Below are 17,302 nucleotides of genomic sequence, written 5' to 3' on the forward strand. Positions count from 1 at the left end.
CTGTCGACCTAGCACATGTCGACCTAGAAACCCTGTCGACCTTCCATCCATGTCGACCTAGTGACTGTCGACCTATAGTGGTCGACCTAAACATTGTCGACCTAGACACTGTCGATTTGATGAACCACACCCGTTGGACGCACTACATAGGATACACTGGAGCAGATGTATTAACCTGGAGATGGCATAAGGAAGTGATAAACCAGTGATAAATGCAAGGTGATACACGCACCAGCCAATCAGCTCCTAACTGTTAATTTACATATTGGAGCTGATTGGCTGGTGCGTGTATCACTTTGCATTTATCGCTGGTTTATCACTTCCTTATGCCTTATCCAGGTTAATACATCTGCCCCAATGTGTGGCATAAGCAATGCGTGGAATATGATTACATTTTGGGAAGATACTAAGTATGAAATACAATATATGAACAACAAGACACAGTACACACAGAATCATCACTTCAAAGGATTGTTATCCTCTTTACGAAAGTACTGGGTGTGGCAGCCATTTTGGGAAAAGTACAAAGGTTACATGAAGGCAGAATAAGCAATACATGGAAATATGATGCACTGAATTAACATTTATACATATTGGGGACATATAACAAAAGGCTAAACCAAGTATTGTTTTAGGAATAATATTGAAAAGTTTATTTAAATAAAACAGGTGGTTCTAAAGTAGTGAAAGGTGTGGCTTTGCTGAGACATTCAGCACACAGCGTTATAGGGTTTTCCACCTCCTAGCTGCATAAGCTACATAGCAGATAGATAGTAGGCGTACACCTTAAAGTGCTTTAGGAAGACCATCTATATATAACAGTGCAAAATCAAAGCATTTAGCAGAGTGGGGGTGGGATCGGGTGACCGGCGGTCGGGATGCCGGCGGTGAGCATACTGATGCCGGGATCCCTGCTGCCAGATTGCCAGGAAGGGGGGGGGGGCGAGCACAATGAAGCCCCTTGCGGGCTCGCTGCGCTCACCATACAGTGGGTTCTGTGGACACCCACGAGGGAATAGTCCCTGTTAGTCGGCATGCTGACTGTCTGGATTCCGGCGTCGGCATACTGACCGGCTGGATTCCGACCGCCGGTAACATGATTACATCCCGTGGAGTGCATCCGGTGCTCTTTGATAATGTGCTCCATTACTGTTTTTTACTCTGGGGAGTCAGGAATTTTGGCAGCCCCAGACCTCCACATACTGTATTTGAAAGTTTTCTTTGCATAGTGGAGGATTGTCAAATGTTTCACAATGCTCTGTCCTGCCATTATTAAGGTCAGCATCAATGTTCAAGGCTTGTCCTCCTCCTCCACCTGAAATGACACATCACATACCCACTTACAGCTGTCTTATTGTAAAGTGACAACTTTTCAGTTGTAAATTAAAATGTAACCATAAGGAGAGATTTAGGGGCATATTTGTTAAAGTTAATTTGCGGAATATCCCCCGAAGGTTACCCACAAATATTAATGATCCCCAGAATCTAAGACGGAGTTATCGAAACAGATAGCTGAGATATCTTCTGTGGTCCCTCCATTTCCAAATGCAAAGCAGCCCCCATAGGTTTCTATGGGGGCTGCTAAGCTTTCATGGCTGCTATTGTCATTCAAAATGTCAGCATTCACAATGTTTCTTTTTCATTTTGGGATAACATACAAATAAAATATAACACAAGAAATATGTCAGAAAAGTGGAAAAAATGCCATAGTCCCAAACTAAAAACCAGGGCCTCCAATGGTTATGTCCCAGAATCACAAACATATTTATCAAACTACAGGGTTTATTTACTAATGCTGGGCATAGACGCTATGATTATCTGCCCGATATCGGCAAATCTCCCAGATATAATTATAGCGTCTCTGCGGCAACTGTTCCAAAAATATCAGTCAGTCGGGCATCCCGTATCGTCCAGCATGTCCGCCTCACACAATTTTTTCTAAGCATCAGGCAGTGTATGCCCTACTGTTGCCAACCGACAGACATTTCCCATGTTCCTTCACATGGGAAGGAACAGGGAAATGTCTCCTCCCCGGGGGCGAAGCTAGGGATGCCACCTCATCCCTTTAATTCTGGAAACATATTAATTACACAGGTTCTGTGGCTGGCTGACTTCAAGACTCCATTTCACCTGATTTTAATCAGCCACAGAACCTGTGTAATTAATATATGTCCAGAATTAAAGGGATGAGGTGGCAACCCTAGGCGGAGCGCTTATATTGTGGCCAATACACTGTGAGAGATCTCACAATGTATGACCACAATATATGCAGTGTCCGAGGCTGCCAGATAAAATGCTTGTTGGTCTGACATGCATTTAGTCTGACAGGCATTTTATCTGTATGTGTATGCTCAGCATAAGCCTTGAAGAGAGATAAAGTGGAGAAAAATAAAGGGGTCTACTTGCGAAGTCTCGGATGGAGATAAAGTACCAACCAATCAGATCCTAACTGCCATGTCACAGGTTGTGTTTGAAAAATGATAGCTAGGAGCTGGTTACTTGGTACTTTATCTCCATCCAAGGCTTAGTAAGTAGACCCCACAGTATCAACCAACCAGCTCCTGGCATTTTTCAAACACAGCCTGTAACATGGCAGTAAGGAGCTGATTGGCTGGTAGTTTATCTCTCTCCACTTTAGCTTTCTCCAAGGTTTAATACAGAGGTTCTCAAACTCGGTCCTCGGGGGCATACACAGTGCATGTTTTGCAGGTAACCCAGCAGGTGCACAGGTGTATTAATTACTCACTGACACATTTTAAAAGGTCCACAGGTGGAGCTAATTATTTCACTTGCGATTCTGTGAGGAGACCTGCAAAACATGCACTGTGTGTGCCCCCGAGGACCGAGTTTGAGAACCTCTGGTTTAATAAGTAGACCCCTATACCCCTAGGGAGTATATTTTCTATGAGCAACTCTTCATTTAATATTCTTGCCCGTTTAAATCTGCAGCCAGAACTGCAGACAAGCAGCTTAGTATAGCCCTAGGTGCTGACACCATTCCCCTAATTGCAAAGCCACTCCTTTTGCCTAAGAAGACATTACTAGCCCTCTAAGAACAACACTGTTAGTGAGAATATTACAACGCTATGTACATGGCAACTGTAGGTTGGTCAATCCTATTAGGTGCAAGGGGGGTGAAATGCCAACAACGGCACAGCATCTCACCCCCTTGTGGCCAGAGGTACCATAAAAGTGAAATATATTTGCACTTACTCGTTATTCTAGGTGACTTAAAGCTAATAGGATCAACCCCTAGGTGTCAATAAGTTAACCATTTAGCACAACCCAATATTATGCTTCCAAAACCCAGGGTAAAAACTAGAGATAAGCGGGTTCAGTTCTCAGGGAACCGAACCCTACTGAACTTCACGTCCCGAGGCCGGCTCGGGACTTCACGCCAGACTCGGAAACCAGAACGAGGCAAAACGTCATCATCCCGCTGTCGGATTCTCGCGGGTTTTAGAATCCATACAAGGAGCCGCGCGTCACCGCCATTTTCACTCCGGAATTGGAGAGTGTAGCGAGAGGACATGTCTCCGTCCTCAGTGTCTGTGCGGGAAAGTGGTGTAGCGATTCCAGTGCTGTCTTGTGCTGCTCAGTCCAATGTAGTGTCTTATACTGCATCAGTCCAGTCACAGTGGTGGTGTCCTCTGCTGCCATATGTCCAGTGTAGCTGTATAAGTCCAGTGCAGTGGTGCTGTGTTGTCCTGCATCAGTACAGTGGTAGTGTCTTGTGCTGCATCAGTCCAGTCACAGTGGTGGTGTCCTCTGCTGCCATATGTCCAGTGCTGCTGTATAAGTCCAGGCCAATGGTGCTGTGTTGTGCTGCATCAGTCCAGTGGTGGTGTCTTGTGCTGCATCAGTTTAGTCACAGTGGTGTTGTCCTCTGCTGCCATATATCCAGTGCTGCTGTATAAGTCCAGTCCATTGCAGTGGTGCTGTGTTGTCCTGCATCAGTCCAGTGGTGGTGTCCCTGTTCTGCTGTATAAGTCCAGTGATACTGGCGTATATGTACAGTGATACTGCCGTATATGTCCAGTGGTACTGCCATATAATTCCTGTGATACTGCCGTATATGTCCAGTGGTACTGGCGTATAAATCCAGTGGTACTGCCGTATAAATCCAGTCCAGCAGTACTGCCGTATACAGATGGGTCCACAGTTATCTTGGCTAGTTTGCTGTGCCTAGGCACAACATGGTTTATTAACATAAACCCTTCATCTATTGTTCTCAACTGCAATACAATACAGAGAACAAGACAGCAGGGAATTAAGTTATTACAGCAGGGGATTAAGTCTGACTGCCCAGTCTCAGTTAATCCTATTAAAGGTCAAGAGAAACATGGACCCATCTGTATGTCTAGTGGTACTGCCGTATATATGTCCAGTGGTACTGCCGTATAAATCCAGTGGTACTGCTGTATAAATCCAGTCCAGTGGTACTGCCGTATATGTCCAGTGATACTGCTGTATATGTTCAGTGGTACTGCCATATAAATCCAGTGATACTGCTGTATATGTCCAATGATACTGCTGTATAAATCCAGTGATACTGCCGTATATGTCCAGTGGTACTGCTATATAATTCCAGTGATACTGCCGTATATGTCCAGTGGTACTGCCATATAAATCCAGTCCAGTGGTACTGCCCTATAAATCCAGTCCAGTGGTACTGCCGTATATGCCCAGTGGTACTGCCGTATAAATCCAGTCCAGTGGTACTGCCGTATAAATCCAGTCCAGTGGTACTGCCGTATATGTCCAGTGGTACTGCTGTATAAATCCAGTGGTACTGCCGTATAAATCCAGTCCAAAGATACTGCTGTATAAGTCCAGTGATACTGCCGTAAATGTCCAGTGGTACTGCTGTATAAATCCAGTGATACTGCCGTATATGTCCAGTGGTACTGCCGTATAAATCCAGTGATACTGCTGTATATGTCCAGTGGTACTGCCATATAATTCCAATGGTACTGCTGTATAAATCCAGTGGTACTGCCATATAAGTCCAGTGGTACTGCCGTATAAATCCAGTCTAATGATACTGCTGTATAAGTCCAGTGATACAGCCGTATATGTCCAGTGGTACTGCTGTATAAATCCAGTGGTACTGCTGTATAAATCCAGTGATACTGCTGTATATGTCCAGTGGTACTGCCGTATAAATCCAGTGATACTGCCATATATGTCCAGTGGTACTGCCACATAATTCCATTGGTACTGCCATATAAATCCAGTCCAGTGGTACCGTCATATAAGTCCAGTGGTACTGCCGTATAAATCCAGTCCAATGATACTGCCATATATGTCCAGTGGTACTGCCATATAAGTCCAGGAGTACTGCCGTATAAATACAGTCCAGTGATACTGCCGCATAAGTCCAGTGGTACGCCCGTATAAATCCAGTGGTACTGCCGTATAAATCCAGTCCAGTGGTACTGCTGTATAAGTCCAGTGGTACTGCCGTAAATGTCCATTGGTGCTGTCCTGTGCTGTATATTATTTACTTTAAATAAAGGGGTTATTAATATTTAATCCAAATAATTTTCACAGGGTTTGCCTTGTGTGGTGTAGAGGTACGCTCTCCTGTGCCGCATATTGTTATATAACGCCAGAAAAATAATGGAGAACAAAAACTTGGAGGATAAAATACGGAAAGATCAAGAACCACTTCCTCCTAGTGCTAAAGCTGCTGCCACTAGTCATGCCTTAGACGATAAATGCCATCAACGTCGTAGTAGAGGGCATGTAAAATCCAAAAAGCCAAAATTCAGTAAAATGACCCCCCCAAAAAAATTTTTTAATGGTCTGAGGAGAAACGTAAACTTGCCAATATGCCATTTACGACACGGAGTGGCAAGGAACAGCTAAGGCCCTGGCCTAGTGGTTCAGCTTCACCTGACGATGGAAGCCCTCATCTTCCCGCTAGAAAAATTAAAAGAGTTAAGCTGGCAAAAGCACAGCAAAGACCTGTGCATTCTAAGATGGTATCACAAATCCCCAGGAGAGTCCAAGTGTGTCGGCGGTTGCGATGCCTGACCTTCCCAACACTGGACGGGAAGAGGTGGCTCCTCCCACCATTTGCATGTCCTCTGCAAGTGCTGGAAGGAGCACCCACAGTCCAGTTTGTGATATTCAAATTGAAGATGTCACTGTTGAAGTACACCAGGATGTGGATATGGGTGTTGCTGGCGCTGAGGAGGAAGCTGACGAGGAGGATTCTGATGGTGATGTGGTTTGTTTAAATCAGGCACCAGGGGAGACAGTTGTTGTCCGTGGGATGAGAAAGCCCTTTGTCATGCCTGGGCAAAATGCAGAAAAAGCCACCTCTTCAGTGTGGAATTATTTCTCCACAAATCCCGACAACAGGTGTTAAGCCATGTGTTGCCTGTGTCAAACTGTAATAAGTAGGGGTAAGGATGTTAACCACCTAGGAACATCATCCCTTATACGTCACCTGCAGCGCATTCATCAGAAGTAATTGTTAAGTTCAGAAACTTTGGGTAAGAGCGTAAGCAGTCCACCGACACCTAAATCCCTTCTTCCTCTTGTACCCAAGCTCCTGCAAGCCACACCACCAACTCACTCAACGTCAGTTTCCTCCTCAGTCAGGAACGTCAGTAGTCCTGCAGGCCATGTCACTGGAATGACTGACGAGTCCTCTCCTAACCGGGATTCCTCCGGAGGATCCTTGAGTGGTACGCCTGCTGCTGCTGTTGTTGCTGCTGGGAGTTGATAGTCATCCCAGAGGGGAAGTCGGAAGACCACTTGTACTACTTTAACTAAGCAATTGACTGTCCAACAGTCCTTTGTGAGGAAGATGAAATATGACATCAGTCATCCTGTTGCAAAGCGGATGACTAAGGCCTTGACAGCTATGTTGGTGTTAGACGTGCATCCGGGAACCGCCATTGGTTCACTGGGATTTAGACAATTGATGGAGGTAGTGTGTCCCCAGTACCAAATCCCATCTAGATTTCACTTCACTAGGAGAGCGACTCCCGGACTGTACAGGGACATTAACAAATGTGTCCTCAGTGTCCTGAAAAATGCGGTTGTACCCAGAGTCCACTTAACCATGGACATGTGGACAAGTGAAGCAGGGCAAACTAAGGACTACATGACTGTGAGAGCCCACTGGGTAGATGTATTGCTCCCGCAGCAACAACAGCAGTGGCACCAGTAGCAGCATCTCATAATCTCCAGCTTGTTCCTAGGCGGGCTACGCTGTGTATCACCGGTTTCCGTAAGAGGCACACCGCTGACAACCTCTTAAGGAAACTGAGGTACATCATCGCACAATGGCTTACCCCACTTAGCCACCATGTGCCGAAGACTGGAGCGCCACCAAACACTCCTGAACCTGCCCTGCCATCACCTGAAGCAAGAGGTGGTAACGAGGTGGAATTCAACACACTATATGCTTCAGAGGATGGAGGAGCAGCAAAAGGTCATTCAAGCCTATACATCCACCTACGATATATTCAAAGGAGGGAGAATGCACATGACTCAAGCGCAGTGGAGAATGATTTTCATCTTGTGCAAGGTTCTCCAACCCTTCGAACTTGCCAAGTGAAGGCTGTTCAGACACTGGCAGCTTGAGTCAGGTCATTCCCCTCATCAGGCTTTTGCAGAAGCAGCTGGAGAAATTGAAGGAGGAGCTAAGACGGAGCGATTCCGCTAAGTATGTGGGACTTGTGGATGGAGCTCTTCATTCGATTTGCCAGGATTCAAGGGTGGTCAATCTGTTGAAATCAGAGCACTACATTTTGGCCACCGTGCTCGATCCTAGGTTTAAAGCCTACGTTGTATCTCTCTTTCTGGCAGACACAAGTCTACAGAGGTTCAAAGACCTGCTGGTGAGACAGCTGCCAACTCAAGCAGAACGTGATCCATCAACAGCTCCTCCTTCATTTTCTCCCGCAACTGCGGCTGCAATGAAAAGGATAACATTTCCGAGCCCACCCGCTGGCGATGATGCAGGGCAGTCAGGAGCAAGTGCTGACATCTGGTCTGGACTGAAGGACCTGCCAACGATTACTGACATGTCTACTGTCACTGCATATGATGCTGTCACCATTGAAAGAATGGTGGAGGATTATATGGGTAACAGCATCCAAGTAGGCATGTCAGACAGTCCATATGTATACTGGCAGGAACAAGAGGCAATTTGGAGGCCCTTGCACAAACTGGCTTTATTTTACCTAAGTTGCCCCCCCTCCAGTGTGTACTCTGAAAGAGTGTTTAGTGCAACCAGTCACCTTGTCAGCGATCGGCGTAGGAGGTTACTTCCAGAAAATGTAGAGAAGATGATGTTCATCAAAATGAATTATAAAATCCTCCAGGAAGACTTTTACCAGCAATTGCCTCCAGAAAGTACACAGGGACCTGTGATGGTGGATTCCAGTGGGGACGAATTAATAATCTGTGAGGAGGAGGAGGATGTACACGCTGAAAGGGGTGAGGAATTGGAGGATGAGGATGAGGACGACATCTTGCCTCTGTAGAGCCAGTTTGTGCAAGGAGAGATGAATTGCTTCTTTTTTGGTGGGGTATTAATTGCTTCTTTTTTGAAGAATCTTTCTGATTGGTTTGTTAAAGTGTGCATGTCCTGTTTATACAACATAAGGGTGGGTGGGAGGGCCCAAGAACAATTCTAGCTTGCACCTCTTATTTTTTCTTTGCATCATGTGCTGTTTGGGGCCTATTTTTTTTTTAAGTGCCATCCTGTTTGCCACTACAGTGCCACTCCTAGATGGGCCAGGTGTTTGTGCTGCACTCTTGTTTCGCTTAGCTTAGTCACACAGCGACCTCGGTGCACCTCTTTCTTTTCTTTGCATTATGTGCTCTTTGGGGCCTAGTTTTTAAAACTGCCATTCTGTCTGCCACTGCAGTGCCACTCCTAGATGGGCCAGGTGTTTGTGCCGCCCACTTGTGTCGCTTAGCTTAGTCACCCAGCGACCTCGGTGCACCTCTTTTCTTTGCATTATGTGCTGTTTGGGGTCTAGTTTTTAAAACTGCCATCCTGTCTCTCACTGCAGTGCCAATTCTAGATGGGCCAGGTGTTTGTGCCGCCCACTTGCACCTCTTTTCTTTGCATTATGTGCTCTCTGGGGCCTAGTTTTTAAAACTGCCATCCTGTCTGCCACTGCAGTGCCAATTCTAGATGGGCCGCCCACTTGGTTCGCTTAGCTTAGTCATCCAGCGACCTCGGTGCAACCTTTTGGCCTAAAAACAATATTGTGAGGTGTTCAGAATAGACTGGAAATGAGTGGATATGAATGTTATTGAGGTTAAAAATACTGTAGGATCAAAATTACCCTCAAATTCTGTGATTTTAGATGTTTTTATGTTTTTTTCAAAAATCATCCAGATCCAAAACCAAAAACCGAAAGTGTGGTTTTGGCAAAACCAATCCAGATCCAAAACACAAGCATGGAACCAGAACCAAAACCAAAACACAAAACACGAAAACACATCTCTAGTAAAAACAATGAGTCAAACAGCTGCCATGTACACTGCATTTCACACAGGTATATTCTCAAGCATGAGAGGCATATTTGCAATGCATATTGCACTTTAGGAACAGTTTAAAGACCTTCTTAACTCTCAATGGTTCACTGAGACCTATACAAATACACTGATGCTAGTTTGTGCAAGTAGCTCGAGACTTACTCTTCCAGTGCGATCAGTTCAGTGCTTGTCGTTCCTGGTTTGACGTCACAAACACACCCAGCGTTCGCCCAGACACTCCCCCGTTTCTCCAGCCACTCCCGCGTTTTTCCCAGAAACGGCAGCGTTTTTTCACACACTCCCATAAAACGGCCAGTTTCCGCCCAGAAACACCCACTTCCTGTCAATCACACTACGATCAGCAGAACGAAGAAAAAACCTCGTAATGCCGTGAGTAAAATACCAAACTTCTTAGCAAATTTACTTGGTGCAGCCGCAGTGCGAACATTGCGCATGCGCAGTTAGCGGAAAATCGCACCGATGCGAAGGAAAATAACGAGCGAACAACTCGGAATGAGGGCCCAAATTTCTGCTGCGATCAACTCAGAATTACCCCCATGAGCAATAAACACAGTCATCATTATCATGAAATGGTGTTCTGTGTTGGCTGCACAATAACAAATTCCTTTCAGGTAGCACTATTCCCAAATGCTAATTCAGGTTGTTATATCAGGGAGTTCATCATTAATTGATGTGTAAAGATTATTCAGTAATAGGATTCTCATGTGGCAGATGTAGCCATTATTTTTAGGCTAAACACTCCTTTAGATTTGTCAAATGCCCCTAATTTTTGATTTTAAAACATTGGTTCCTGTTGGTACCCCATATATTTTATTTGCCTTACCTATTATAAAACCTTCATTGTTTCCGGACATGAACATAGAGGCGGTTTTAGATGGCAGCTGAAAGTGACGCACAGAAAGGAATGGAGATAAATGGTTTGGGTTTCCTTCCACTGGTACAGTCAGAAAGTTTGAGAATTCTGGGGGGCTGCTAGGAGCTGAAGAGAAGGTTGAGGACGATGAACGCTGAGGAACTGGCGAGAGGCGGGCACCGTAAGAGTAAGAACGGGGTCTTGAGCGTGGAGAAGGTGGCGCTGTCTTCACCATCTCTGGTTTCTTCACCAAGACCCACTCGTACCTTTCCATATCTGGACGCAGCTTCAGAAGACACAAAAGCCACAGATTGAATGGTATTGTTCATGCATTGACACAGGACACATGCTAGTAGATGTCACAGGAATATCACAAGCAATAATATCCTGTTTCATACTGATCAAAGTAAATTACATTAGTTACAAAATGAATTAGAAATCAGTTATCTTTACTATAACTCTTAAGGTTAGGTTGTTATAACTATATAGTGCAACAATAATATCCAGCATGACATTACCCCTGAGGAAGTCTGAGCGACAAGACACAGCTGTTGCGACAAAATGCATTGGGTATTATATGCTGGTTGGCTGTCTGCATTTCAGAAAACTGCTAGATTTATTTATTAATTGTATGGACAATATTGTATGTTTGTATTGGCATGTTATTATACAGGTTCACTTTATATTTTTAACATTATGCGATAGTCACTGGTTATTGCATCTGGAGGCACTTTTGTCTTTTCTACTTTTCGGAATTTGAGAGTTTTGGTGTGAAGTCTGATGAGGAACTCTACCATTTAACCAAACTACACCAACATACATCTCTTCACTTATCTCAAAATATATCCCAGCTTGACCTCTCCACTCTGCACAAGATCTGCGTCTCTTATCCACACGCATAACTCACTCCCATTTACAATTAAAGGACTTCCTTTAGGCTGCACCTACTGTGTGGAATGCCCTCCCACGCACAAAAAGACTCTCCTCTAGCCTCCAAACCTGCAAGTGTTCCCTGAAAACTCACCTCTTCAGACAAGCTTATAAGATTCCAGAAATGCCCACATAACATTCATAAATATTCATAAATATTCTTATCTAATTACATCCCCTCTGTACAATCCACACATCCCTACATACAGCATTTTCTTTTTCTTCAAGTTGACATCCTCCTGAACTCTGGTCATCATTGCTGTGTGACCATATCATAAGGCCCACCAAGAAACTCTGGAATCTGGCTGGACCATTATGCAATAGATAGCACCTATCCTTGTGTATCAAAGCCTATTTCTCTATAGATTGTAAGGTAGCGAGCAGGGCCTTCCTACCGCTATGTCTGTTTGTTATGACCCAGTTTTGTTCTATTACTGCTATATAAGATACTTAATTATAATACTACATACACGTGGATTGACATAATGTTTTGGATTTTCTGGATACTGGAATTATATTTTGAATTTTACTTTTGGACACACATTTTGTAGTTCACCTTTGGACATTATTTACACTTTTTTAGCACTTCTAATCATTTTTGTTGTTATATATGATATATTCAGGGAAACCTTAATATTTGCAGGTATCCCACAAATAATTGATAAATAGAAACAACATATGTTCTATACAGTACATAGTGTGTGTGTGTGTGTGTGTGTGTGTGTGTGTGTGTGTGTGTGTGTGTGTGTGTATAAAAAAAATTAAAGAAAGAAATGCAACTTACAGAAAACACAAAACATTCCCCAGTGCCGAAAAAAGTGGCCACTTGACCACAGCATTTCCTTCTTTCGTTCCAGTCAGAAGAGAGATAGGCCCCACATACCTGAGAGAGGAGAGAGGTGTAACTTTATATATTTTACTGAGGGAATGAAACGCTTTACTGTATGTCCTAGAAGGATGTGAAGCTTTCCATGGTAGAATAACTGACAATAGGAAACTCAAGTGCTCCCCACGCAGCGGGCCCGGTGGCTTGCTGCGCTCGCCACAGGTTCTGTTCCCACTCTATGGTTGTTGTGGACACGCACGAGTGGGAATAGTCCCTGTCAGTCGGCCGATTGTTGGGCTTTCCACCGGGCGGGATTCCGGCGTCGGTATAGTGGAGACTGCCGGTCACATAACCGCATCCAAAAATAAATATGTATAGAAACATGAGGCACAGCAAGCAACATGTTGACGGTGCACAGAAGAAAACTGTTGCTTCTTAGAGATAACTGATAATTAAAAAAGCACAAGAAAAATGCAAGAAAATCACTGATAATATTGTAATAGTATTGACAGTCTTAAATTAAGCAGTAAGATTATCTAGGACAATATTTATTACAATAATATTACAATATGGTTAATAAACATTAGTTTTATTGTGATTATTGCTTATAGCGTAATGAAGTGTCATAATTATTATTGATGCTTCTTTTGCACAATTCTTGTACAGTATACAACTGTCTGTGATGATGAAAAGCACCCGAGCATGAGGTTCTCCTTCAGCATCCTTAGTTTCTAATTTAAACTTGTCTGTCATAATTAATGATGTCCTGCCATAAAATAAAAGGATATTAGAAGTCTAATGGGAGTTCCTGTATGGGACTGTCCTGCTAAATTTGTGACAGTTGAAATTTGGGCTTCAGTGTTTAACAGAAGAAGATGTGTATTACATGGAATAATACAAGCCCCATTGTAAATTGTTACAGATCAAATAGCAGAGTGTCACTAGAGCTGTACCCCCAGCCTATATGTCCGCCCGACGACAGGGCTGTCTTAACAGCATTGTAGACCCTGAGCAAAGCAATACACTGGGGCCCCTATCCACCCATTTATGGGAATACATTTAAAAAATATATCATAACTTACCCCTACCGTGGTCCTGCGTTGTCTCTCTACATACTTCCATACAATGAATATCTGTCAGCACTCTGATTGGTGGTTAGCTCCAACCATCCACCAATCAGCATGCTGACAGCCACTTACTGTCTGGCTGCAGGCTGGGATGCAAGTAGAGAATGCGATCTGGCTGCTCTGATTGTGTGTAAGTCACAATCAGAACGGACGGGCAGTATTCTATAACTGCCCCCCCAAGAAGCTTCGGAGGCACCAGCCTGCAACTGCTCAAAGACCCCTAGAATTGTGGTGCCCTGGGCAGCTGCCCAGTGTGTGTGTACATTAAGATGGCTCTGCACGACGGGCAACATATCGGATCCTGGGTACATATTAGAACAATGTATGAAGGACAGAGCGACATATCGCTCTGTCCTTCATTTACATAGAACAAGGTCCCTAGCGTTAGAGCCCAGTTGGCTGTGCAGTGGGCACCCACATATTGGACATACACACTGAGTGATATGCCCGATTTTTTAGGAAATTACATATGGGCCCGATATCACTCCAGTGTGTACCCAGCTATTAGGGCGCAGGTTCTACCAAGTGAAAATCAGTACCACTTGATTGAAATGGCTTCAAGTTTATTACAATTTCATCACAATTATGGATGAATGGTTCTGATGTCACAGTGGTAAAAAGGAATACATCAACTTGACAGCTTTGTCAGAAACTTGTTTATTACTATAGTGCAAATTATCTGGGCAGGATAACTTTGCTCATTTTTACTTGTACCCCATAGGGCTGCATACAAAAATGAGCACGGCTTTCCGTAATCTAATTAGCAGCAATTAATCTTGTGTTTCATTGAATCTGCCACCAAATATTTAGAAAATGAAAACCATTGTCAGATTGGTTAATATGAGTATCAAAACATTTTAATGCTTATTACCTCATTCGAAGTTGTTTTGATGAGTAAGAGTGTAGGCTCTGACCCTTCACAATGTGAATAAAATCTGCAATCAGAGAGAATATTAATTAATGGATTTACACATCTCTACCATGCTCTATGGGATTTTGTAGCAATTAGACAATATCATTTAAATCTTCATTACCACAACAAAAAATATTGTCCTAGGCAGTCCGAGTCCCAATTTACTATTGTCTACTCTGTTCATAGAATGCCACCATATTATGCAGTGATAGATAGATAGATAGATAGATAGATAGATAGATAGATAGATAGATAGATAGATAGATCTGTTCCTGAATATTGGGGGTTGAGCCCCTGAATGGCACTGCAGCAGGTATCAATAAGCTAATATACCACCTGAGTGATGGATCCACTGCTACGTAGATAGATAGATAGATAGATAGATAGATAGATAGATAGATAGATAGATAGACAAACAGGTAGGTAGATAAAGGGATACATGTCTGTCTTCACATAATAATTCCAATACTGTCACATCTTAAACATTTTTTTAAGTGTTACTTATTTGAAAATTGTTGTCAAAGTACTAATAATATTGGTAATCAAGGGCGTAACTAATATAGGTGCAGGGAGTGCAGCTGCTATGGATCCCAGAGCTGATAGAGGCCCATAATCCCTGTCAAAGTTACATGTGTTATATACATTTTTCACCATTGTGTGGTACATACTGTAAAAGCCATTTCAAACTTTTGCCTTGGGGCCTACAATATATCTAGTTATACCCCTGGCCCTGCTTATTGTAATGTGGTATCAAATGAACTGGTGGGCACTATAATGTTACACAATATGAAGTTGAGGCACTATAGTGTGGCAAAATATAAGTTGGGGGCACTGTAATATGGCACAATATGAATTATGGACTCTGAATGTCATAATATAAATTGGGAGTACTATGTTGCATAATGTGTACTGGCAGCCCTAGAATGTGACATAACGTGGACTAGGGCACTACTATGGTTCAGAAAATAAACTAGGACATTACTATGGGGCATAATATTAACTAAGGCACTACTATGGTTCAGAAAATGAACTAGGGCACTATTATTGGGCATAAAATTAACGACTGCTGTGGAGAAGTGTCCATCTAGAAGCATTGCTAATGTTGCTAAGTGGCCCACAAAGTTCTGGCTATGCCCCTGTTGGTAATATATACTAACATCAAACAACATTGTACAATAACTGAAATAACTCAAAGTAACTGAAATTGCTCTGATGAATTGAGCAAAAAAAAATAAAAAATGATTTAAATCATCTTGTTGCCAAGTACCAAAGAACAGTCGAGGCAGCCATTTAATGGTATTAACTGGTATTCGTGAGAATATCTAACAATTTAATAGTTCCTAGTGACACTTCTGAGATGTGAGGTATGCAGTCCCTCAGTATTTATTTATATACTCAGTACAGCAGGGGTTTATGGGTAGTTTCCAAATATATGAGAAGTAATAATTTAGAGAGAAAAATAGAGCAATACATATCCCCAGTCTCACACCACACTAAACTTTCAGCTCTCTGATAGGTACAAATAATTTTAGGATTTCTTCAACTATTTTCTTTCAAGTATGACCTTTGTACCCTATGGGGTAGCGAGCACTTCTGTGCGAGTTTGGGCCACTGTAAAGTGTGGCCGTTGCCACCATGATTCGCTCCCAAAATATCATTGCGGCTAATTGGATTGACCCCTTAGTGTTAATACACTATTATTCCCATTTTTGCCCATAGATAATGAAAAAACCCATTCAAGATCAGTTAAAATATGACACTACAGTACACATGCATTCATCGTATCAGTGGGTTTGTATGTGAATAAGGGTAATAAAGTCTTTTTTTTTTTTAACTTACATTTATTTTATAGTCTAGAGGCTACTACAGTACTTACAGTTTAATAGAACCATGTTTATACCATTTACAGTTACATAAATATGTGCCAGTAAAAATATTTCACGACACATTTTACTTTTAATATGAATTGCCATTTTATAACCTATCAGCAAAATAACCAAAATTTTGGGAATTTTATAAATTGTTATTTGATAAGTAAACCCTGTTAAGTACTATAGTTCAATAAATTACAGAATGTACAAGTAAGTAACTTTACCTCTGCAAACTATAGCCATGCTCCAGTGTAGAGAACAAAAGGACAGGAGGGTACAGCGAGAACCGTTCTGGAATCCAGGACCACATCACCCTCATTTCATGGGCTGTGACAATTTCAGAGCTGAAATTTGTTATGTCTACGGACATATGAGCTGGATGCCTGTGAAGATACATAACGTCTTTATCACAGCAAGTCTCACATAGCTATATTGATTTCAGGCTGTGGCAAAACTAATGCCATCTTACTGGCATTTCAAGAGTGATGGCAGTCATTAGATTTATTAAACTCACTGTTTTTAGTTTAACTGTATAATTATAGTCAAGGCAGATAATACTACCTTTATGGACCACTGTAGCATATTGTGCCCTATATATTGATCTATACAAAATATAGAACAATCATGAGCCGATCTCCTTACTTGATAATTGAGGTTTGCATGAGTTATGGGGCCCAGCAATACCTAGGTACAGTGGTTCCGGTATGAATGGCCGACCATGTTATGGTCGACAGTCATTAGGTCGACCACTGTTGGTCGACATTGACATGGTCGACATGGACACATGGGCGACACATGAAAATGGTCGACATGAGTTTTTTAACTTTTTTTGGTGTCGTTTTTTGTGTAAAGTGACTGGGAACCCCAATTAGTGCACCGCGTCCCCTCGCATGGCTCGCTTCACTCGCCATGCTTCGGGCATGGTGCTTTCGCTCCGCTACCGATTCGCTCGGAACAGATTACCGTTCCAATCGTAGTCCACGTGGATCATAAAGTATGGAAAAGTTCCCCAAAAGAAAGAAAAGTTAAAAAACTCATGTCGACCGTTTCATGTGTCGACCATTTTCATGTGTCGAACAGGTGTTCATGTCGACCAATAGGGGTCGACCTAATGACTGTCGACCATAACATGGTTGACCATGTGAACGGATACCAGGTACAATACATTAGTGATCAGTCACATCTTAGAGAGGATTTACAGGAAAATAATTCACCATATTTTAAAAGGGTTTTTCAATTATTTTAATC

General features: G+C 42.8%; 1 protein-coding gene across 1 annotated transcript in view; it reads right to left on the reverse strand.

Annotated features, from left to right (window-relative positions):
• Positions 1 to 375: 375 nt before the first annotated feature.
• The window catches only part of LOC135057954 (TBC1 domain family member 24-like), a 36,042-nt gene continuing 19,115 nt past the window's right edge, over positions 376 to 17,302 (reverse strand). Inside the window, exons 4-8 of the mRNA XM_063963646.1 lie at positions 16,279 to 16,437; positions 14,142 to 14,205; positions 12,102 to 12,200; positions 10,358 to 10,673; positions 376 to 1,315 (exon numbers count right to left, since the gene is read on the reverse strand). Of these exons, the coding sequence (XP_063819716.1) occupies positions 1,170 to 1,315; positions 10,358 to 10,673; positions 12,102 to 12,200; positions 14,142 to 14,205; positions 16,279 to 16,437 (784 nt within the window). The 3' untranslated portion in view covers positions 376 to 1,169. The remainder of the gene's footprint in view (positions 1,316 to 10,357; positions 10,674 to 12,101; positions 12,201 to 14,141; positions 14,206 to 16,278; positions 16,438 to 17,302) is intronic.

This window comes from Pseudophryne corroboree, chromosome 3 (genome assembly GCF_028390025.1).
Source record: "Pseudophryne corroboree isolate aPseCor3 chromosome 3, aPseCor3.hap2, whole genome shotgun sequence".
Taxonomy (NCBI): Eukaryota; Metazoa; Chordata; class Amphibia; order Anura; family Myobatrachidae; genus Pseudophryne; species Pseudophryne corroboree.